The following is a 22,448-nucleotide window of genomic DNA, read 5'->3' as shown; positions in this document are numbered from 1 at the left end:
GCAGGAGTGACTCAGCCACAACTGGAAGCTTCTGCGAGTGAAGCAGGGAAGGGGGGGCTGTTCCCTACGGCTTGGTCCTGCTCCAGCAGCGGGGCCCAGGCACGGTCCCAGCTGTGCCCTGCCCGTGCCACCGCCACTGCACAGGCAGGACCTTGGCAGGTTTGGGAAAAGCCTCGCTGTAAAACCATCTGGGAAACACATCACCCTCCTAGAGTGCCCCATCCCCACGCCTCTGGCGGTCCTGCTGGTGGGGACAGAGGAGGAAGAGAGTGAGATGAGTAAGGCTCAAACCCTGGCACGAGCCGCACCTGAGGCCTGGCTCGGCAGGACGTCGCTTTTTCCAGCGCTGCCCACAGGAACCCCTGCCCATGCCTGGTGTGCCCCAAGTGGGTGGCTGGCAGGGTGGGCAGTGGCACTGACCTCGAGATGGCAGTGGCACAGGGGGAAGGGGTGAGGGGAGCTGGGGAGAGGTGGGAAAACAGCCAGGAGTTTGCAGGGAGGCAGCAGCACTGGCAGCACTGGCAGAGTCTCTGCTCATGCCGGGCTCCTCCTGCCCTCCCCGGGACACTGGGACAGGGCTGGGGGCTCTGCTCACCCAGGGAAGGGGCAGCAAAGCTCTGCCTGGCCAAGCCCTGGACTCCCTGCCCTCCTCAGGAGCAGGGCCACAGCCAGGGTCCCTCCTGTCCCTGAGGTCACACAGGTGGCTCCCATGGCTGTACTGGGGTATGGAAAGGCACATCTGGGGACAGGGGTGACATCCCCCCCTGCTGAAACCCCCCGGCTCACGGTGCTGCTGCTAACACTGCTGATTGTCCCCAGGGCCCTCTTGTCCCAGGCAAGTGGCACAGCTGCCACCCAGATCCCGGGCTCAGTCCATCACTCCCTGTTCAGCAACAGCACCTGGGCCACACTGTTTTGGGGAAAAAACCAACTCCCCTGGGCCAGGCCGGGTGATGGAAAAGGGAACTCCCCAGCATGAAGCTGAGTGAGGGGTGGGAGGACATCAGCCAGTCTTGTCTCCAGGCTCACCTCTGCAGGCAGCCAAGTGCTGTGGCTGCATCCCAAGAACAGACCTGGATCTTCGAGACAGGGGCAAGCCCGAGGGAATCTGGCCAGGAAAGGAGGGAGAGGGCAGGTTTCCCATGGCAAACCCCTCCGAGCCGCTTCCCTCCTCCCACCACACCGGGACCAAGCAGAACCTCCCGCGCTGCTCACACAGGCACCTCCTGCCGACAAAGGTCGCGTTTATCTGTTTTAATAATTTATTTAAACTGCTACAGCAGACACCCCGCAGGAGCCATCTTTATGCAGACCCCGGGAAAGGGGCAGGAACCGCAGGTCGGGTCACCCATCCCTCCCCGACCCACCGAACTGCCTGCAGAGCTGGGACCGCGCTGCTCACTCACCGCACCCTGAGCTTCTTCCCTTTCTTTCCTTCCCAGCTCCCGGGAGCTGCCGATGCCTCCCTGTGCCCGGGAGCTGCCGGGGCTGCGGGGCCGCAGTGCGGGCGGGCGGCCATGGCTGCGGTGCCTCCCCCCGCGCCGGGAAAGCACCGGGAGGGGGCTCGGCGGCAACCGAATCCTTCCCGGGGCTGCGAGCCCGGCGGCGGGGGGACAGCGGGGACAAAAGCTCCGGTGCGTTGTCACAGCTGGTCGCCGTGCTCGGCCACAGCTGCAGCTGGGCGTGCAGCCCCAAAAGCCAGCCCGTGGTGTCACCAAGGGGTGCAGACACCCCACGCCTTCGCGGCAGATGTGACACAGCCCACGTGAAGTGGCACAGACGGCCAGCACTGCCCGAGCCCCCCCAGCCCCGCAGGGCAACAGCAGAGCGGGGTTGGGCTGCGGGGAAACAGCCACATCCTCCTGCCAGCATCACCTCGGTGCTGCAAACCGGGCAAAACGCGATGGGGCTGAGCTGCTCACCCCTGCAGTGCTGCTTTGGGGCTGAGCTGCTCACCCCTGCAGTGCTGCTTTGGGGCTGAGCTGCTCACTCCTGCAGTGCTGCTTTGGGGCTGAGCTGCTCACTCCTGCAGTGCTGCTTTGGGGCTGAGCTGCTCACTCCTGCAGTGCTGTTTTGGGGCTGAGCTGCTCACCTCCTGCAGGCTGCTTTGGGGCTGAGCTGCTCACTCCTGCAGTGCTGTTTTGGGGCTGAGCTGCTCACCCTCCTGTGCTGCTTTGGGGCTGAGCTGCTCACTCCTGCAGTGCTGCTTTAACCCTCAGGACTGCCAGGCCCGTTCCCAGCTCAGTGAGCACAGGAAGGGTTTCAGCAGCTCAGTGTCCTGCAGCCTCACAGGGGAAAAAATAACTTTTTTTACCCAATTTCCTTCCTTTACCAGCTCTACACCCCACGGAAAGCTGTGGTTAGAGAAGCTCTGCTAGCTCTTCTCTCCTGAGACTGGTGCCCAGTGATGAGCTGGGCAGAAGCTGAGCAGGACACCTGCAACTGTTACAGCAATAAAGATTTTCCTGTGCTTCTGGATAATACAGAGCCACAAACAGCAACAAGCTTTTCTTGTTCATGGAGGCACTTTGTGCAGGGAATACTCAACACATGCACACTGAGCCAGGAGGCATTTCATTCCTGAAACAAACACCAGCCCTGGCACTGCCAAGGATGAGAGGTTTTTCCAGGCCCAGACCAGCTGGAAGCTTGGCTTAACAGATATTAAAAACCACGAGGTTTTGGGGTGTAAAACTGCAAGAGCTCTGTGCTCTGCAGACATTTCCTGTGGCTGAGCTGAGGAACTCTCCTTTTGAGCAGGTGTTGGAGTATCTGAAAGCACCTTGCCCACAGAGCAGTGTCACCCTCCTGCCTTCAATCCCCCCACTGTCACACCCCACACTCATGTGTTAAATGTCATACATGTTATATATGTTATATATAACTTTATATGCATATATATATATACACACACACATATATATATACATATATATTTTATACTGATGTATCCAACAAAGCTGGAAAAAAGGGAGATAAAGAACCATTTAGCCTGGCCTGGGTGAACACTGAAGAGCAGAATGTGCAGTGAGCTGATCTCTGGTCCCTCTGGAGGCATGGAAACAGTGATGTTTCACAGGACGGGGGGCTGCACACGGCTCACCAGAGCCCTTCTTTATTACAGAGCCCGTTCTCGAGCTTCCCCAGCCTCTGGGCGCTCGGCTTGGCCCTGCCCGGGGCAGAAGCGTTCCAAGAATTCCAGGTAGGCTTTCTTCTGCGCCGCAGCCGCGGGGATGAAGTGCCCGCCGGGGTGCGAGAGCACGACGGGCTCCACGAAGCACTGGGCCAGCTCCCTGCTCAGGGCCGCTGCGATCACGGCGTCCGTGTCGCCCACGACGTGCAGCGAGGGCAGGGCGATGGGCTCCCGGTAGAAGTGTCCGTGTGCCGGGGCGCGGCTGGCGAACGCGGCCACCAGCACGGCGAAGGCCACCGGGAAGCGCGGGTCGCCGCGGGCCCGCAGTGCGCACACCATGGCGGCCAGCGCCGCGCCCTGGCTGAAGCCCAGCAGCCCGTCGAAGGGCCCGTGCTCCGCCACCGCCGCCGCCACGGCCGACAGAGATTCTCCAGCCCCGCCGGAGCCGCGGCCGCTTCGCCCGCCTCGAACGTGCCGGGCCCGGAGAACCACCAGCCGCGGGGGGGGTCATCCCCGTCGGGGTCGTCCTCAGCGCTGCTGGGCAGGCAGTGCGGCGCGTCGATGGCCACCAGCTCGGCGCGGCCGCGCAGGGCCTTGCGGAGCGCGCCGGTGCGCTGGCGGAGGCGGCGGGCGCTCTGCCGGTACCCGTGCAGCGCCAGCAGCCGCAGCGGCCGCGTCTCCGCCATGGCCGCGCCCCGGCACCGCCACTTCCGCCTTCCCGCCGAAACACCGCGCGCTGATTGGCCGGGCAGACGAGAGCGAGCGGAGCGGCCTCCGCGGAGGTGACGGCGCCCCCTGGCGGCGGGAGGTCGCCGGTGGGGGGGGTGAGGACGGGGCAGTCCCGGCGGGGCGGGCGGGACGCGACCCTCGGTGCGACCCGGGCAGGGCGGCAGCACGGCCCGGTCCTGCAAGGGGCAACTCCCCGCCGACAGCCGGAGTCGGTCCTTGCGGGCAGTGGTGTTGTCGAGTTACGGGGTGCGACCCCATCCGTTGCGGCAGAGGGGGTCCCGGTGGTGCTCACATCAGCGGTGCCCCCGCCGATGCTCACGCCAGGTCCCGGAGCGCGGCAGCTGCGGGTGACACTCACGGGGCTGCGAGGTCCCCGGTGCTTGGCTGCTCCCCACCCTCGGGAGGGGCAGGGGGCGCGGGTGGCTTCCCCTGCAGGGAGAGGGAGGTCAGGGATGTCCCAGCCCCAGCCGGAGCAGCGATGAGCCGGTCCGTGCCCAGCCCGCAGCACCCCCGGGGGAAACCCCCCCATTCTTGGGGATCCGCAGGGCTCGGCAGGCGCTCACCCCGACACGGCTGGGGGGAGCCGCGTGTCCCTCCCCCGGCCGGGCTGGCACTGTCCCCGTTACTGCTCGGTGGCAACGACACCACGGGGTGGCGCTTTCGGTACACGGCACCGGGCACCGAGCGGCACCGGGCGCTCAGCCCGTCCCGGTGCTCTCACCAGCCCGAGGGACCGAGCGGGGAGCCGGTGTCCCCCCCGCTGCCCACCTGTGCCGGCCGGCCGCGGCGCGGGGGCTGGGTGCCACCGTGGTTCACCGTCCACGGCCCCAGGGACTGGCTGGCATAGAAGTCCATGGGATAAGGCTGCTGCCACTCGATGTCCTGGAGAGCCACCGCAGCCTGCAGAGAGGACCGGGAATGAGTCCCTGAGCGGTGCCCGCACAGGGGGAGCTGGTGGTGCTGGGAGAGGTCCCAGCATCCAGCCTGGTGTGCTGAGGAGGGCACTGCTGGGGCAAAGCTGGAAGCACTAGGAATCCCACTGGTTTCACAAAAGATTGGATATCCCAGCAGCGTGCCTGGACTCTGCACAGAGCACAGATGCAGAGAGGAGGGGACATTATCTGGGTGCAGGGACATCCCCACGCCTGCTCTGGTGCATCGCCCCAAGCCAGAACCGTCCCCCGAAAAAAGAGAGTGGTGCTCACCTCATAGGGTGTCAGCAGTGGCTTGCTGAAGGCTTCTCCCCAGTCGATGGAGAGTCGGGGACAGGCTACCTGCACCCACCTGGAAGGGAAATGTCACAGTGGGGATGAGCGTTTTGGGAAGAACAAGGCACAGTGAAGGCCCTCAGCAGAACCTCAGAAGGTCCTTACTGTGCCAGCACCACCCTGGTAAGGACAGCCCTGCCCCTTCCCTGCACGGTGACAGCAGGACAGAAGTGTCAGGGACAGCTTCAAGTGGGAATTGCACAGGGATGGGGCACCCTGGGGCTGGAGGAGGTCAGCAGCACTCACACATCCACCTCTGGGAAGAGCTTTAACTTGCTGGGGAAGATCTCAGACAGCAGCACCCTCACGTAGGGCCGGCCCAAAGCACGGAGACGTGACTCCAGGTGCTGCAGGGGAAAGAGGCACCTGGCAGGGTTAGGGTCCCCCAGCAAGCCCCCCCAAGCCCTGCTCACAGCCCTTTCCTGGCCATCAGACCCTCTGTGGGTCCCAGCTCTGCCCCACGTGTCCCCTTGGCAGTCATAGGCCAGACTGTGGCCATGGCTCCAGCTTGCGCCCAGCTCTCCCCAGCACCTCAGCCTAATGAAGTAATTACTGCTCAATGACAACAATCTGTTCTCGTTAGCGGCTGCCTGCCCTGGGACACCCGCCTGTCACTGGCTGGCTGCAGCCAGGGCTTGCAGGAGGAGGAGAGGGGCCAGAAATGTCCTTGTCCTCCAGGGCCAGCACTAATCACTCCCTGCCCAGCCAGCCCTGACCATGCCTGTGCCCTGGCCGCTGTGGAAGAGCAGCTGCTGGGACCTTGCTGCCCTGCCTCAAATCTCACCTGTGGCTACCCCAGCACTTCTGGGTGTGAGCAGGCCCACCATGCTCAGAGGGCAGAACTCTGCTGTCCTGCTCCCCTCTCCCAGCCGAGGTGCAGAAAGCACCAGCACGGCAGCTGAGCAGGGAGGCTGAACCTGATCGGAAGTTCATCCAATTAAAACAAACCCAGCCAGTTAATTGCCAAGCTGTCTGGGCGAGGGGGGTTCTCCAAGACTGGCCAGCTCTCCCCAGGAACGGGTTTAATGAGCCCTTGTCCAGCCTCCCTCATCTGCTGCTAATTGCCCACGAAGGCCGGGGCCAGTGGCCACTGATGGGTTGCCAGCGGTGCCACATCCACCCTGGCAGCGATGGTCCAGCCTTCCCCACGCCCAGCAGCAGCTCCTGGTGCTCAGTGGGGACATTGGGGAGTGGGCTGGTACCTGCAGGATGCTGGGGGAGCCCTGACGTCCCAGCGTGCCCAGGATGAGGCCCCAGCAGCGGGCAGTGCTGGCAGTGAGGATGGCGTCCTGCCGGGCGCGGTGCATGCGCTCGTGGCTGTAGTGCTCCTGCGAGAACACTTTGCTGTAGGGATCATACCTGCAAAGCACAGCCAGGCTCACACGGGCTCCATCACCTGCCTTCCTCCCAGTGATGCCTGTCCCTCATTAGCACTAATTGCTTGCCACAGCATCTGTCCTCCTGGCTGATGTAGGACCCAGCCGGCTCGTTAGGGGACAAGGACAGGGATAGGGACAAGTGTCCCACCACAGCACCCCAACGCCCAGCAGAGCCTCAGCTCCGTGCTCGGCTTCACACTCAGCTCCCCCCCCCCCATCCTGGCTCATCAATTATGAAGAATTCTTTGATTTGTTGCTTTGTTTGACGAGGAGAATTTTAATCAAATCCCACTCGGGTTTCGGCAGCTTCACCAGCGCCATAAACCTGACGTGCGCCTCCCGTTTGTAACAAACGACCTACTAGGAAATTCAGATTCCTCCAAATGGGCCCAGCCTTTCACTCCTGATATTTCATCTGCTTTCAGCGGCCTCATCATCTCGCTTTATAGCCTCTGCCTGCAGCAGCCGGGCTTTAATGGCTGCACCTCCACAAGCTTTCACAGGTACTTGTCAAAATGTTTATATTCAGCCGGAGTAAATGGCTGGTGTTCATCTCCCCCAAGCACCTCCTCACCCACCCCGCGGCCTCTCACCTGCCCATGCCTGCTGCTGGGGGGCACATGGAGACAGATGGGGTGGTCCCCACCATGGGATTGGAGTGGGTGCCTGTACCTGTATGCAGGTATCCCTGGGTTGGCAATCATGATGGACTCCAGGTGGAAGCGCCCGTCGCCCAAATACCTGCCAAGAGGGGAGGGAGAGTTGTGGCACTGGGAAACAGCAGCACCCCGTCCACGTGTCCACTGGTTTCCCAAACTGCAGCACAGTGGAGATGCCAGGAATTCAAGCTCCCGTGGTGGGACCCAGGGGCAGCAGGCACAGCCAGGGCTCCCTGGCATGGCAGGGTTGGAGAGGCAGCTGTGCTTGGAGCAAGGAGGGGTGCTCACACCAGCACGGGGTGGCTGGGAGCTGCTCCATCTCAATGGCTGGTTCTAGACGTTGCTGCTTCCATTTCTAATCGGATTTCCAGTCAGCAATTACATTTCAAAGCCTTTCATTCAGCTGCCCTAATGGAGTGAGGGCCTGGAAAATGAATTCAGACGTAAAACTTGACTAGATTTTGCCCTTAATTGGAGAATGACATTTTGGGAGATCAAAGCTAATTTGTCTGCAAAAGTTAGCCCTAGAGACGGTGGAAAGAAGAAACTAATAATGCAGGGAGGACGCAGGTAGGGCCAAGTGCACCTGCGTGGGCTGGTACCGCACTGCTGCTCCTGTGCCAGCTGCAAGGACCCACTCTCACCAATGCAGTGCCAGTCTGGCTGCCCCTGCCCTGCTCCTGATGTCCTTGGAGAGACAGAGAGTGGCTCAGGATGAATCCACAGCTCTCACTGTCCCCGTGTCCAGCAATGTGGAGCCCAGCTCCCTGCATGGAGATGCTTGGAAAGGCACTGGTGCTGTTGGCTCCCAGCAGCATGGGCAAGAAGCATCTTAGCAGGGCCCAAACCCACACCTGGGCTCCCCGGCTCCCCCCAAGGGTGGGGTCCTTGTATTTATTTATTCTGCAGCACACTGTATTCACAGTACATTAAGCATTTCCATTACCTAAAATAATTAGGTGATAGGAAGCGAAGTGCTCCCTCTAATTTGCTGTCCTTAAATAAAATTAATGTTGCTGTGATGTTGGGCCCCGGCCATTTGTCTTTTCCAATTATCCACCCGCCCTTCCATCTATTATCTATTCTGATATACGACTCAATTATTTCCTCAGTGCTACAAGCACACGCCACTTAAAGCAGCGTGAGGAGCTGAAGGGGGCCCAATCCCAGCCTGTGGATAGCCCTAAAACTGCACAAAACCAGGCAAGGGGTGCAGGAAGGATGGCAAGTCAGGGCCAGGCAGGAGGGTGCTGAAGGACCCCGGGTACTCACACAATGGCATCCGTGTCCTGAGCGAGCCGGGGTGACGTACAGCCCAGGATCTCTCCCGGGGACAGTGGCTTACACTGGGGCACACACACCTTGTACTGGGAACGGAGCTCCTGTGACGCTGCCTGTGGGAGGTGTGGGGTCAGCAGGGACAGGCATGGCACAAAAGGTGGCTGAGGACCTTTGGGGACACCCCAACCCTGGCAGTCCCAGCTGTCGTGACCTGGTGGAGGGGAACCAGCCTGCTTGGGGTGGCACCAGGAACGGCCCCGCGCAGCCGGGGATGCTCAGCGAGGCTCGACCAAAGTATCAATTAAAAGACAAGGGAAAAGGCTTAACGCTTGGATAGCCCCGTGTTTTGATAGACACGGCTCAAGAGGCTCATTCATCTCCTCCCCTCCTGCCCAGTCGGCCGTTCAGGGGCAGACAGACAGAGCCGCCGGAGCTCCCCCGGCCGCTGCCGGCACTGCATCAAAATGCCAAGTGCTCCACCGCCTGCCCTGACATTTCCAGAGCAGCTCCCGGGGGAGCAGGGGAGGGGTGCCGCCATGAAACATTGATCAGAGTTATTATAAAGTACTTGATCAACGTTATGGCAGCACCACATTATTGCAGCCACTCGTCAGAGGGGAACCAGCTCCGCCAGCACCCCGGGGCAGCCGCTCCCGCCGTGGGGCTGGGACAGGGAAGGGCTGAGCCACAGGAAAACTCAGAGGAAGACAAAAGCCAGGGATTTCCATCTCACCTGCACCGTGGAGACAAACTGGATGGTGCTGACCAGGGCCAGAGAGGTGCCTGCTGCAAAGTTGAAGCGAATGGTCTCAAGGAAATGGGATGCATCGATCTTTATGTCCACAAACACATAGAGCATCTTCAGCCCCTGGGTGGAGTCGATGGGAACTGGTGACAGGAGGAGACAGAGTCTGAGTGTGGGGTACACCCAGGGCTCCAGCAAGCCCCTGGCTGTTGCTGCCTGTTGGTGAGGCTCCCTGTGCCCCAAACTGCCCTGGCACAGGCAGGCTGGGCTGTGCCACCCCTCTGCCTGTGCTGGCACCCAGGGCAGGGGGTGCAGATGGGAGCCACAGAGAGCACCTGCTCGTTTCTCTCCAGATAATGGCAGCCTGGGGAATCAATGAACACAAATCTAATTACCCCTGGTGCTAAGAAGCCTTTGTCACCACGATTAAGTGAATAATTAAAGTACACAGAGTCCACATCGATCCACAGCTCCATGTTCACTTCCCATTTTGGTGCTCTTTGCCTGATCACAATTAAGTGCAAATTACTCCCTCCTGCGGGGCACGTGGGGCTGGGAGGGAGCAGGAAGCATCGTGGGCCTCACCATTGGCCACCCTAGTGACAGAACCACCCTGGCCAGCTCAAAATGAGCCCAGCATCCTCACATCAGCCCGTGGGTAACCCAGAGTGCCCCGTGACCCACCCAACTCTGCCCTGTGACCCACCCAACCCAGAGCAGGCAAGGGCAATGAGGCCACAGGCAGCAGATGGCAGCTGGTCTGGTGACAGTCAGCCTGGCAGTGCCTGCCTGTCCCTGCAGGGAGCAGCTCCAGCTGATGAGACTCCCATTCCCTGGAGCAGCCTGATGGATACAGCCCCTTCCTCCCCTTCCTGCTGTTCATTCATGGGCAGCAGGCTACAAACCAGGAGTTTTATACTCCCTGTTCCAGTGGTGCCCATAACCCTCCTCCTGTAACAAAGCACCTAGCACACATATTTATCACCAGGAACGCTCACACCGACGTGGCTTTCAGAACAGAGTTCTCAACTGGGGAGTCAGTGTTTCACACAGAGCCTGATGCAATTCTTCAAACCCATTTATAGGGCCCCATAAATGTCCAGGAGGGCTGCCAGGTGCTGGGAGCGTGGCAGCAGCAGAGATGCACACACCTCCTACTCATAATGGCAATTCTGCAGATCCACCTTAAAACCCAGAGCGTCTTATTGTTATTTTTGGGCTGATTCCATCCTGGGTGGACTTCAAAGTTAGCAGCATCTGGGACAGCAGCGCAGTTTCCATGGCAACTGGATCCAGAGTACTGTCCGCCTGGGGAGCACACAGCCTCCTCCTCCTCCTCCCTTCCCCGCCCAGCCTGCACTGTACCCTCAAAGCTGCTTTTCCTGGCCCTGGGGCAAGCGGGACCCCCAGGCCCTTGCTCTCCCCTGCCATCATTGCCTTTGTCATCACTCCTCAGAGGCCAGGTGGGGAGCAGGAGCAGCCTCATCCCCTGGGCCAGGGGGTCCTGCCAAGCCATGGCCTTGCAGCTCTGCTCTTGGGGACACGGCTGGATCTGTGTGCTGCTGCAGCAGCCAAGCAGGATGAGCACGCCCTGCTGCACCCCAAATCCTGCCTGTGAGCAGCCACCCAGCCAGCCTGGCCCCATCCAAAGCCAGCAGCTGAAGCTGGAGAATAGAAAGCCCCCTGGGAAGGGATTAGCCTTTGGCACTGTCTCTGAGCTGGTATCCAGAGGGGTGTGGAGTTGCTCGGCGTGGCACGGTGGCAGCAGCACAGCCTCCACAGTGCCACACACGGCCACCCCAGCAGAACCCTGGGACCTGGTGTCACCTACTTAGGCAACTGTGTCCATAGTGCACCAGGAAGTCAGCGCCCAGGGCCCGGGCCGTGTAGTCATCCACGCAGCAGGCGCCGTAGGTCACGTCACCCATCACCACTGCCTCTGCATCCGTGAACCTGTGGGAAGGCACAGCACCGAGGGTCACAGCTGTGTCACCACAGCCCGGGTCCTGCCCCCCAGCCCCCTGGCATGTCACCATGGGGGGACCCCGTGCTGCCACCGAGCCATGCGCTGGAGAGGACAAGCACTGGCTACTCTCCGAGATGTCAACATGATTAAGCTGGAGAGCGGTAATCCGCCTCTTCAATTGGGTAAAGCTGTTTGCAATTCAGCGGATTATCCACTCATCAAACAATACGCTGCCAGATTCCTAATGCTCCAGCGGGGAGAGCAGCAGAGGGAGACCCGGCACAGCGTGGTGCCACCGCTTCCACCAGCCAGCTCTAGGGACTGGAGCCACCAGGAGGGGCAGAACAGCTGTCCTGGCATCCCCTGTGCTGCCAGCCAAGCCACCATCACCTCATGGCTGTGGGCACTGTGTGATTTGGTGAAGCCAATCTGCACCAGGCTGTGTCAGCCCTGGATGCCAGTTTGGCCAAGCTGTGTGACCTCCAGAAGAGCTGGTGCTTAAGTGGCACTTGGTGAGGGAAAGCACCAAATCACCACTGGCGCTATCCCCTACCCCCAGTGCTCCAGTCCAAACCCACCTGGCACCTGCCAGCCTGTGGGTGAAGGGGCACACACCAGCACTGAGCAGCAAAGCCAGGGCTCTGGCATCATTCAGAAGCAGCACCTTTGTGGGTATTTATTGCACCATTTTGGGGGATTATTAGCTTGGCTACCTTCCCGGGGAGCTGCCGCAGCAGCATGAGAGCAGGTATCGCGATGACAAAGCCCCGTGCCTGGAGGGGCTGCTTAAACCAGATGCTAATTCCTTATTTAATTGAGGCCTGCTGTAGCTCCGTGCCAGCGGGGTCCCCCCTGCTGCTGGCACCGGGGACCAGGGGAGGAGGGGGCCCTGGCACAGCGTCACCCCCTGCAGCACCCATGCCTGGCTGGGGGCCAGGGTCCCGCGCTCCCCCCGAGCGCCAGGCAGGGAGCGTTACGTCGGCGGCAAGAATAGAAATGGTGGGCAGAGCTGGGCAGATGGCAGAAGGTGGAGAAATGGCGGAGCGTGCTGAATATTAACAGCTCCGGCCCATCCGTCAGCGCCCGGGGAGGGGCACAGGGGAGCAGCAATGCTGGAGCATCCCTGAGGAGGGGACACAGCCATCCTCACCTCAGTCTGGCCTGGGCAGCTCCCACTCCACAAGGGTTGGGGAACGTCAGAAGATGGGCAGGATCCTGCCAGTGCCCAAATCCCGCGATTCCTCAGGGCCAGCGTGGCCTGGATGGGAGGATGGCTCCTCCACTGCCCACGTGGTCACACCGTGGGGCTGAGGGATGCCAGTGAAGGTTCGAGAAGGCTCTTCCCACCCTTCTGAGCCCCCAGCCCCCTCCTCTAATGAGAGGTGATGAGATGAACATGAATCAGACTCCACACATCTCAGCAAAAGTGGAAAATTATTCAGCTCCTTAAGATTCAGGATGGGGAGGTCTGACTCAGAGCGGCAGCCAGCGCCGCTTAATTTTTTATAGATTAAAATGTATGCAAATTGGCCCAAACCCCAGAGAAAGTCCCTGGGGGTGAAGAGCAAGAAAGTGAAATAGCAACAGTGGAAGGAGGAGGGCAGAGGTGCCCATGGCCCTGCCTGATGTGTGGGGCTGCAGCTGGGCAGGGAGAGATGAGGCTGAGCGCTGTGCTGGCCATGGGCAAGATTCCTCCTCTGGCTGCAGGGAGTGGAGTCACAGGTGAGCAAAGAGGCCACAGGATGGTGCCTGGTGAGGACGGAACCCTGGCAAGGCCAGGAGCCTGGTGGTGCTGCAGGAGGGGCTCCAGGATGGCACACACCGGGATCACCCGCTCCGGCTGGGCTGGACAATCGAGCGGAGCCGTATTCATCTCCAGAGACAAATCAAAGGCAGGCACCAGGGCCTCCCCTTGATGTTTTAATCAGTTCAGTGTCGCCAGAGTCTTTCATCAAACTACAGAGGAAGGAAATGTCAATTAGCAGCCACCTGCCTCCAAGGCGGGCTGGGGAGCTGCTTCCCAACCAGCCCGGACCAGGCCGTGGGCAAGGGGCAGCCAAGGCAGCATCTTTGTCAGTGTTTTGTGTCCCTGGAAGTTGTCACAGCCACGGATGGGTCCCAGCAGCGTGCTGGCAGTGGTGACAGGGATGTCCCCACCCAGTGCTAAGATGCTCATTACAGCTGGGAGCTCATGAATATTGAACACGTGGGGAGGTTATTCATCTTTTACGTCCCGCAAACCCCGGCTCATTCTGAAAAACCGCCTGGCCTTAGCATTTTTCTCATCTCCCCCTAATTCATTATCTGCTCCTTTAAACAGATGGCTCCCAAAATCCCATTTATAAAGAACCATGCTCAGCACTGGCAGGATGTGCCCCAGGGCAGGCCAGGTCCCGGCCTGATCCCAGCTGGGACCCCCAGACCCTCCCAGCCCTGCTCCCCAGCGCAGGATGGAGGCAGCAGCAATCCAGGGACAAATTTTTGGGCTGAAAACGCTGGGTCAGAGACTTGCACACATGGGGCCTGCATGTCTCCAAGCATGGGGTAGCCAGCCCCTGTCACCTGAGCACAGGCACTTGGCTGGAGCAGCCCTGATTTATCCCAGCCCCTCGAAAAATGAATGAGAGCATTTGCTGCTGGCAGGAGCGCGAGGTCCCTTGGCAGCTTGTGAATGATACAGTGCTGGTCCTCAAGCCATGAGGCAGAGCTGCTCTCCCCAGCAGGGACGAGTCCTCAGCCGCTGTGTGTCCACCAGCCCTTGGTGGGGAGAGGATTGAGGGGACTGGGCTGAGAGCAGCCAGTCCTGGCTCCCTTGTGCTGTGGGAGGATGGAGGCAGCACTGGGATGCCAGGGTGCCTGCATGATGTGCTGGGAACAGGGACGTGGTGCCCCTTGCCTCACCTGCATGTGGCCCTTCAAATACCCCACAACCACCCCATAATCACCCCACAACTGCCTGCCCTGTGCCCACACCCAGCATGTCCCAGGACACCCGTGGGTGCTGCTGTCCTGGGCTGTGGGGGCTGAGCTCAGCCCTGGCTGAGAACAGTGCACTTAATTAGCAGAGAAGCCCATCACCAAGCCCCATTACCAGACTCCAAACTTCATTAGCACAGGAAGGCTGCACATAATTAAAATAACGAGTTTGAGGTTTTATTGCAATTGGTGCTGGAAGAGCCCGGCTGCAGCTGGGCAATGATGGAGCCCCACAGAGCTTCTGCAAGTGGGGCATGATGGGGAGAGGTGGGTGTCCCCACAGCCCCCCAGGAGGAACCATCTCCAGCTGGGTCTCCTCCCCTGAGGGGCCTTCCCACTCTGTCCCCACTATAGGTGGCAGGACAAACATCACCTCTCAAGGGGCAAGTCCCAGGGCACCCCAGCTTTGCTGGTCGTGTAGCAACAAAAAAAAAACCCAAAATAAGGCAAATCAAGGGTCAGCACACATTGGTTGTAAAGGCACCATGACCATTCTGTGTCTGAATTATGCCTGTCCCCTTCACAACACAGAGCTCTGTGGGATACCAGCGCATGGGGCACTGGTGGTGGACACCACAGCAGTGCTGGCACATCCCAGCCCTGGGAGGTGCCAGCCCTATAGACCCCACACATTCCCCCCAGCCCAATTCCCCTGGCGCAGCCACCACCCGGGCAGAAGGTTTTGAACATCTCCAATGAAGTGAGAACTTCATTCCTCCTAATGATGCTGTTGTGTGGTTAATGACAGTGATTAAATTCCCCTGCACAGTGTGCACCCGCCATCAGAGCCTCCAGGTTGTGCTGAAAAGGACGAGGGGAGAGGGGAAGGCAGTGCTGGCCAGCAGAGCCACAGCACTGTGCAGCTGAGGCCAGATCCTGATCTCTGTTAGCATCCCAGGGTGGCCTTTTGGGACCTCCTGGTGATGCTGCCAGCTTCATCACAGCATTCAGTCCCACACTGCTCAGTGCCACATGGCAGACCTGCCTGGCCAAGGGACCTGGCACCTGCTGGCACTGGCAACAGGCTGGGCACACCATCCATGGCACTGGGTACTGAGGGGCACACCATCCATCAGGGCCTCTTTTGTCCTGGCCATAGTGGGGCATTTCAAGCTCTGCCACAGCTGTAGGGCTGTGCATCCAGATGTTTAACTCTTTTATTGCTCAACCAGGAGGGGAGCACTGTCTGAACCTGCTGTCACTCCAAAAAGTCCCTGTCTGCTCCTGAGTCACCAGGATGAGATTAGGATGGTCTGTGCACCTCCAGCATCGCCTTGCATGGACCTTCAAAAGCCACTGGGAGTTGGGAGGTGTTTAAAAAGGTTTTTAAAGCCACTGGGAGTTGGGGGCTTGTGGCAGGACAGCCTCTGCAGGCATCAGGACACCCCTGGACCCCCTGCTATTGCCCACCCCCACCACCAAGCCTCGGCTGATTAGCAGGAGCCTCTCACCCCGGCGTGGCACAGGAAGACAGAGGGATTAGCAGCTGCGAAACCTGACAGCCGACTTTATTAACACGGAATCAAAAGCCCAGCTGAGAGCCCAGCTGATCCGTCTGCTCCAGCCCTGGCAGGGAGGGGAGCAGGGGCCCCGCTCCTGGCCGCACAGCCCCCAGCTGCAAGCTGGTGGCACAGGGGGGGACACGGCTGCCACCTCCCCGGTATGACAGCGGGTGGGCTTGGGGGGGGCTGCCCCTCCCCGAGCTGTGGTCCGAGCTCCCCCCACGCTGCCGCCCCCCAGCACGAGTTCCTCCCTGCCGAATTGCATCAGCCGTGACAAATGGAGCCAATTTGGAAGGTGCCGCGCCAGTGTCGTGATGTGGCGCCGGCAGCGCGCAGACCCCGGCCCTGATGCCCACCGCCCCCCCGGCAGCCCGGCCCGCCCCGGCACGGCTTTGACAATGACAAACCTATTAAGGGTAATTAACTGGCCTCACACCGGTCAATGCTCCGAGTGTGCTCTCGATTTCAAAGGCTCCAGGCTGAGAACCCCACCGGCCTTTCCGGCTGCGCTGCTTCGGCTACATCTCCATCCCCGCAGCCCCTCGGGGCTCGGCCAGCGCCAGTGCAATGCTGGGAAGCTCAGACCTGGCCGCCCCCCTCCCCTCCTCGCTCCACGGAGCTCCCCGGGGGCCCGCTCACTCCCACACGGCGCTGAGGGACGTGGTGACACTGCCATCCCACCGCACGGGGACAGACAGACGCACAGCGAGCAGCGTGTCCCCCTCCTGCGGTGCGGGGGAGTGAGCCACATCCCCACTCTCAGCTCTCCCAGCACCACCAGGCCACGGCACAAATATTCTATTAGAAGGCAGCTCCAGCAGAAGGGATAAATATTCCGTCTGAGTGGCAGCTGACACGGCTCCAGTTCAACCCAAACACACAGGGGCGGGCACTGTCACCCCAGGGGCACCAGCCCCGGGCATGGCTCTGCAGCCAGCAGCAGAGAATGCAGGACAGGGGGAACTCACTCCCTGAACTCCCACCAGCAAGGACAGGGCAGGAGGCTCTGGGGATGGGCTGGGGAAAGGGGCTGCTGGCTGAGCAATGCCCCCAGTGGGCACACAGGTATTCCTGTCACATCCTCTGTCAGCAGGAGGAAGGGGACACCAGCCCAGGGCTGATGGTACCCCTAGCCCCTGTCCCCAGCCTGGTGACAGCAGCCAGAGCACACACAGCTGCAGCGATTCCTGTCACGTTGGAGGCTCATCCGGCCCCAGCACTGGGTGAGGAGGGCCAGCAGGAGCGGGTGGCCGAGCTTCCATTTCACGTTAATGCTGGCCATGAATATTAATAGCAGGAAGAGGCAGGAACTAACGAGGCCACTTGCCGATTCACACCTCACCTCCAGCAGTGTGGCTGGGTCCCCAGTGTGTCCCCAAGAGTGTGGACATCGGGCTGGGCTCACTCCTGCCCACAGCCACTATCCTCTGGCTGGCAGTCCACATCCCCAGCCAGGGTCATGGATGGCACCCAGTGCTCCCAGTAAGGGAGTGGCAGTGGAGTGTCCCTGCGTGCTGCATGACGGCAGTGAGGGAAGGATACAGGCCTCCTGCTCAGCCTTGAAGCCATCCCACATCCAAACACCATCCCATCGGTGCCCCCACATCTCCTCCCTTGGCTGGGCACCTCCACCCACGCAGCACCCCCTCACCAGCCCAGCAAGGATGCCAGCACCCCAGAATCCAGCGGCACCCTGGCATTCAGCACCCTGGAATCCACCATCCACCGGGAAGTGAGGCTTAAGGTTTCATTCAGATAAAAGAGCCCCTTAATCCGCTGCCTTTGAAGTCGGAGACATGAAAGCGGCTGGGTGCCAAAGCCGGAGAGGAGGCAGCTCCACTTAAAGGGACAAACCCACGCCGAGCTGCCCACACTCGCACCCATCCCCTGCCCCCCCCACCCGTCCCCTGCCCGCGCCCACCTTCCCAGCGAGTGTGGGGAGGCGATGGCAGAGGGGGACAAAGCCCGCGGGCACGGCTGCCTTCCCACCCAGCACGGCAGCCTCGGCAAGGCAGCTGCTAATGAGTGCCACGACCCCGATGGCAGACGAGGCACGAAGTGCTATTAGCACTAATTCATTGTGCTAAAACAGAGAGGGGCTGTGCTGGGTGTGGAGGAAGGCAGCCGCGCTCAGCAGGAAAGAGATCACGGCCAATTTCTGCAAGGTGCCTGCATCCACTGTCACTGCACAGCCCAGCTCCTCTTCAGGGCCTCAGCCTCGTCTCTCAAGCGGCTCGGAAAAATCAAGAGAGGAGCCGTGGCGAAGGGGTCACCCAGCAGGAGCGACCCTCTCCGTGCCACCACCGTGGCCTCAAGCCGCCCCAGCCGCAGCAGGGCTGCCCCTGCACATCTCCGTGGCTGCAGAGGCAGGACGAGGCCGGGGGGAGGAGGCTCGGTCCCTGCCGCAGCGGTGGCCCCGCGGCCGGCCCTCCCCGGCGGCGCTGCCGTGGCACCGGGCTGGCGTCAGCCGGTTGTTAACACGGCTGCTCCCGGCTCCAGCACCCCTGCGGGGCCCGGCATGCTGAGCCTGTCAGCAGCTCCCGGCACAGTGGAGAGGGGAGGAGAAGCTGAGCAGAGAGGGCTGGGCTGGCACCGAGCCGGTCCCTGTCCCCAGGGATGGCAGCAGGTCCTTGTCACCCGCCGCAGGGCTGCCCAGCTGTGCCCAGCCAGGTTGTGGCTCCAGCCACAGCACCTCCTCATCCACAGCCCTGGGCCTCTTCCTGCCCAGTGGCCAACCCATCCCCAGCAGCAGCCCCCATCCCCTGGCCAGCCCCAGAGCCCTGCAGGGAAGCAGGGAAAAGCTGTGCTCTTACCGCTCAATGATGTCAGCGATGGTGCAGGCGAACATGAGGAGCCCTTCCGGCATCTGCAGGGCCACTGGGAAGAGAAACAGCCACGGGGTTAGGAGACCTCCTAAAGTGGGGACCAGCTCAAGGTGCAGCCACAAACCACCCTCCCCAAAGCAGCCGGGTGTTGGCCAAAAATCCGTGTGGCTCTGGCAGCTGGGGTGCAGCCTGCCCTGCCTTGGGCTGCATCCACACCTCATCCCTCTCTGAACCCGCTGACACTGCTGCTCTCTCCCACTTCCCACTGTAATGACTTCCAGATTTTAATTATGTGCTGCACAGCAAAAGGTACTTTCTTCTGTTTATTTTAAACCTGCTCCTAATAATGTAAACGTGTGCCCCTGGTTCTCCTGGTACAAGAAAGAGTGAATAATCATCCCCTGTTCAGCCTCTCCACATCATTCACAATTCTACATCCCTATCATATCCCCTTTCGTTCACCTCTTTTCCAGTTAAAGGATCTAAACCTATTTAATCTCTCCTCATACAGAAGCTGCTCCAAACCTTTGATCATCCTCACTGCCCTTCTCCACACCTCCCTCGCAGCTTCTCTCTCCATTTCAGGAGGGTGGCCAGCAACAGCCGCAGCATTGTGCCTTGCAGGAATTTATTCAACAACAAATTTATGTTCCCTCATTTGCTCCCTCCTCACAGAACAATCAGAACAATCCCTCTTCCTCCAAAGGCCAGCAAGCTGCCCAGTGCCTGGGGTCCAGCCAGGAGGCCCCAACGGGGAGGTAGGGAGGAGCAGGGACCATGATGGAGGAGGTAAATGGAGGAGGCCCCATTAATCCTGTTGTTCTTTCACCTCCCAATCCCACTAAGATATCCCAGCTTCCATGCTATCTATCCAAACACTCTTTCCAACAAAATCCCCGTGCTTCCAGGCCCAACCCGCTGGCCAGCGTGGAGCTGTGTAAAGGCCTGGCAAAGCTGCACATGCTCTGCCAGCCCCTGCCTGACATGACAGGGATGAGGTTCCACATCCCAGCATCCCCCATTGAGCCCATTTGAGCCCATTTTGGCCCATTTGGGGCTGCCCTCCACCCCAGATCTGCAAAGAGCAGCTTGGCAGGAGGTCGCTCTCCACTGCCACAGCACAATGGGCAAAGGGGGTGCTCCCCAGCCCCCCCAAACCCCGCAGCAGGCAGGGCACAGGCAGGGCCGGCTGCAGCCCTGTGGGAGGCTGCGTTCCCCCAGCAACGAGCCCCTGGCTGCTCTCTGCACACGCGGATTTTTAAATCCCAGCACGGCTGGCTGGCTGATGGGCTCGGCTCCCAGCTCGGAAGCCTAAATCCCAGCCGCATATTTACATTTAATTAGGAGGTGCCAAGCAGCAAAACACAGCGAGGAAAACCAGAGCCAGCACGGCTGGGCGGCCCCGCCGTGTCCTGCTGGGACACGCCCAGCCCTGACTCCCACCCCAGAGCCGGCATGGGCAGGGGCAGCCCCACACCCTCCGGCCTTTCGGCATGGCAGCCGCGAGCAGCTCAGCCTCCAGAACATCCCCGAGACGCCTGCCAGCCCTGGCAGCTCGGTGGCAGCAGGCAGAGCCATTCCCAGGTGGATACAAAGCATTGCAAATCCGGCTCTGCCACACGAGCAGCCCCTGTCTGCAGGTGAAGGCAGGGTGGGGACGCTGGTGACACCCGGGGACGGAGGGGGAGGCTCTGAGCCCTGCTCCCCCTAGCTGAGCACACAGTGGGATGCACGGGAAAGCCCTGGCACCACTCCTGAAGCCTCCACAATCATTCCCTGCTCCTCTGAGGAAGGTTCAGACCAGGGAGCAGCACGGCCCAGCTCCCTGCCAGCCCCACCCGGTGGCCGGTGTTGTGGGGCTCCCCCTTGCCAGCCCCAGCAGCGTGTCAGGAAAGTGCAGGGAGAGAGGAGAGAGGCAAGAGGAGCACAGCAGGGACCTGGCCAGCATCCCAGACACATCTCCAGGCTGACAGGTCCACGCAGCTCAACCTGTCCTGTCCAATGTGATTATAATCCAGAGATACAGATCTATTAACCCCCCTCGAGAGGAGCAGAGCTCGCCAACACAGAGCCTAAACATGCCGAGGGCACAGCAGCAGCAGCTCAGGACCAGCCTCACCTGCCCCACAGTGGGAGCTCAGCAGCACAAACCAGCCCCAAACCCGCTCATCCCCCGGGGCAGCGCTCACCCTTCCTGGCCCGAGCCTGCCGGATGCGCCAGATGGTCTTGGGGATCTCGAAGTTGTAGTTGGGGGGCAGGGCCAGAGCCGCCTCCCGCAGCTCCGCGTTGCCCAGGATCTCCTCGGGGATCTGCTGGGCCACCCGCCGGGCTTGGGCTGCGGGACAAACGGGGAGGGGACGAAAGGAGCGGTCAGAGGGCAGCGCAGCCCGCACGCCACGGGCCACAGCAGCCGTGCTGTCCTTGGGTCACTGTGCTCACACCCCGAAGGACAGGCGGGGAAAAGGGCTGCGGTCCTGCCCTGCACGCTGCGGGCAGATTGCTCTCGCTTTTTGGGCAACAAGGCGGCTTCTTTAGCCCAGAAAGCACCGCAGTAACGATGTGAAACCCTATGAGTGCAGCCGGCTGTCCCCACAGCGAGGGGACAGCACGCACAGCCCCTCAGGGCCAGCACTCCGGTGACACCATAATGCACCCCCGTTTCCCCAGCAAGGGGATCCCGTTATCCCACCGGGAAGGAGCCGCCCAGCGCCGGGTGAGCCATCCCCGGGAGCCTCATCCTGAAGCCGCCCCCCGACAGCAGCAGCCGCCCCCCTACATCTCGGCGATGCCAGAGTGCAGCGGGGGAGTGACAGCAGGGGGATTATTCACTATTTCCAGCCCAACACCAGCGCTCACGAGCCACCAAACCCTCCTCGCACGGCCCACGGCACAACCGACAAAGGGCCAGCTGGGCCGGGCCGGCGGCGGGGGTGGCCGGGACGGTGGAGGAGCCACCTCCCGCCACCGGCCGGGCATCCCCCGTCGAGGCAAGCAAAACAGCGGCCGGTAGCGACACCAGGACCCGGCGCTGAGGCGGTCTCAGCGCACCTTTAGCGGGCACCGGGGCCGCGCTCCCGGCCCGCACGGGGGCCGCCATGGCTGTGCGCACGTGGGGGCGGAAGGCAGCACTAAGCGATCCCCGCGCAAGGCCGGAGCAGTCGCCGGCCGAGAGATCGAGCTCAGGAGCGCACCGGGCGGGCCCCGACGGGACGGGCGGTGCGGACAGGAGGGGACCGAGCGCTCTCGCCACGGTCGCGGCGGGACGCTGGGAGTGCAGTGGGATGTGACAAGCGCTGCGATGGCGGGGCTGTCCGCCCTTCACGTCGGGGACGTGGTGCCGCCGCATCCCTCGCGGTGCTGAGAGTTTCAGGGTTAACTGTCCTAACGTTAACACGGGGACGGGGCGCGGGCGCCGGGGGCGTTGTGTCACGGTGACGGGTCCGTGTGTGTCCCCCCCCCCACACCCCTGCGAAGCACTGGGGCAAGAGGGACCCGAGGGTAATGGGGACACCCTGGAGATAACGGGGATCCCGACGGTGCAGTGAGGACAGCGGTGCTCCCGGTGGAATAACGGGACCCTCTTGGGGCAATGGGGATAACGGGAGCCGCGGTGGGACAGAGGGAAAGAGGCAAGAGGGACCCTCGAGAGGCAGCGGGGACAGTCCGGGGTCAGCGGGGACCTCCAGGGACGACAGAAGACCGAGGAGGCAGCGGGGACCCCCCCGAGGAAAGCGGCGATCCCGGCGGGGCGGTGGGGACAGCTGCGCTCCCGGGGCGATAACGGGGGAGGAGGCGGGAGGGACTGTCCGGGGACAGCGGGGACAGCTCGGGGGCACCGCGGTGTCGGGACCGCGGCGGAGAGTGCGGGGACAGCAGGAATCGGGACACAAAGGGGACAGCGGCGACCGGGAGGCAGAGGGGACAGCAGAGCCCTCGGTGACCCCGGTGGGACGGCGGGGAGGGGACGAGAAGGGGCGGAGGGCG

At 61.5% G+C, this 22,448-nt stretch overlaps 2 protein-coding genes across 2 annotated transcripts; both read right to left on the bottom strand.

Annotated features, from left to right (window-relative positions):
* Positions 1–2,919: 2,919 nt before the first annotated feature.
* Positions 2,920–4,112, bottom strand: OVCA2 (OVCA2 serine hydrolase domain containing). Its single transcript, XM_036394986.2, is given in 2 exon segments — positions 2,920–3,564; positions 3,567–4,112. Coding segments are annotated over 2 exon segments (699 nt in total). The 5' UTR covers positions 3,820–4,112; the 3' UTR covers positions 2,920–3,118.
* A 104-nt stretch (positions 4,113–4,216) lies between these two features.
* On the bottom strand, positions 4,217–21,572 carry DPH1 (diphthamide biosynthesis 1). The gene is made up of 12 exons (XM_036394985.2): positions 21,513–21,572; positions 20,653–20,799; positions 18,452–18,515; positions 11,026–11,147; positions 9,183–9,337; positions 8,441–8,562; positions 7,182–7,250; positions 6,333–6,489; positions 5,377–5,477; positions 5,068–5,146; positions 4,631–4,762; positions 4,217–4,291 (listed from the first exon to the last, which is right to left on the bottom strand). The coding sequence occupies exons 1-12, from the start codon at positions 21,559–21,561 to the stop codon at positions 4,217–4,219; spliced, it is 1,272 nt and encodes a 423-aa protein (XP_036250878.1). The 5' UTR covers positions 21,562–21,572.
* Between the last annotated feature and the right edge of the window lie 876 nt (positions 21,573–22,448).

This window comes from Molothrus ater, chromosome 21 (assembly GCF_012460135.2).
Source record: "Molothrus ater isolate BHLD 08-10-18 breed brown headed cowbird chromosome 21, BPBGC_Mater_1.1, whole genome shotgun sequence".
Classification (NCBI taxonomy): Eukaryota; Metazoa; Chordata; class Aves; order Passeriformes; family Icteridae; genus Molothrus; species Molothrus ater.
Note: the sequence above shows the minus strand (reverse complement) of the source record. Positions and strands in the feature narration are given on the sequence as shown.

What these genes read in the sequence shown, in the direction of transcription:
- DPH1 (XM_036394985.2), bottom strand. Translation starts at nt 21,561, where the DNA reads ATGGCGGCCCCCGTGCGGGCCGGGAGCGCGGCCCCGGTGCCCGCTAAA. An exon ending in ATCGCTGACATCATTGAGCG is followed by an intron (nt 11,148 to 18,451) that starts GTAAGAGCACAG and finishes GCCTTCCCACAG; the next exon opens with GTTCACGGATGCAGAGGCAG. An exon ending in AGTTTGTCTCCACGGTGCAG is followed by an intron (nt 8,563 to 9,182) that starts GTGAGATGGAAA and finishes CACCTCCCACAG; the next exon opens with GCAGCGTCACAGGAGCTCCG.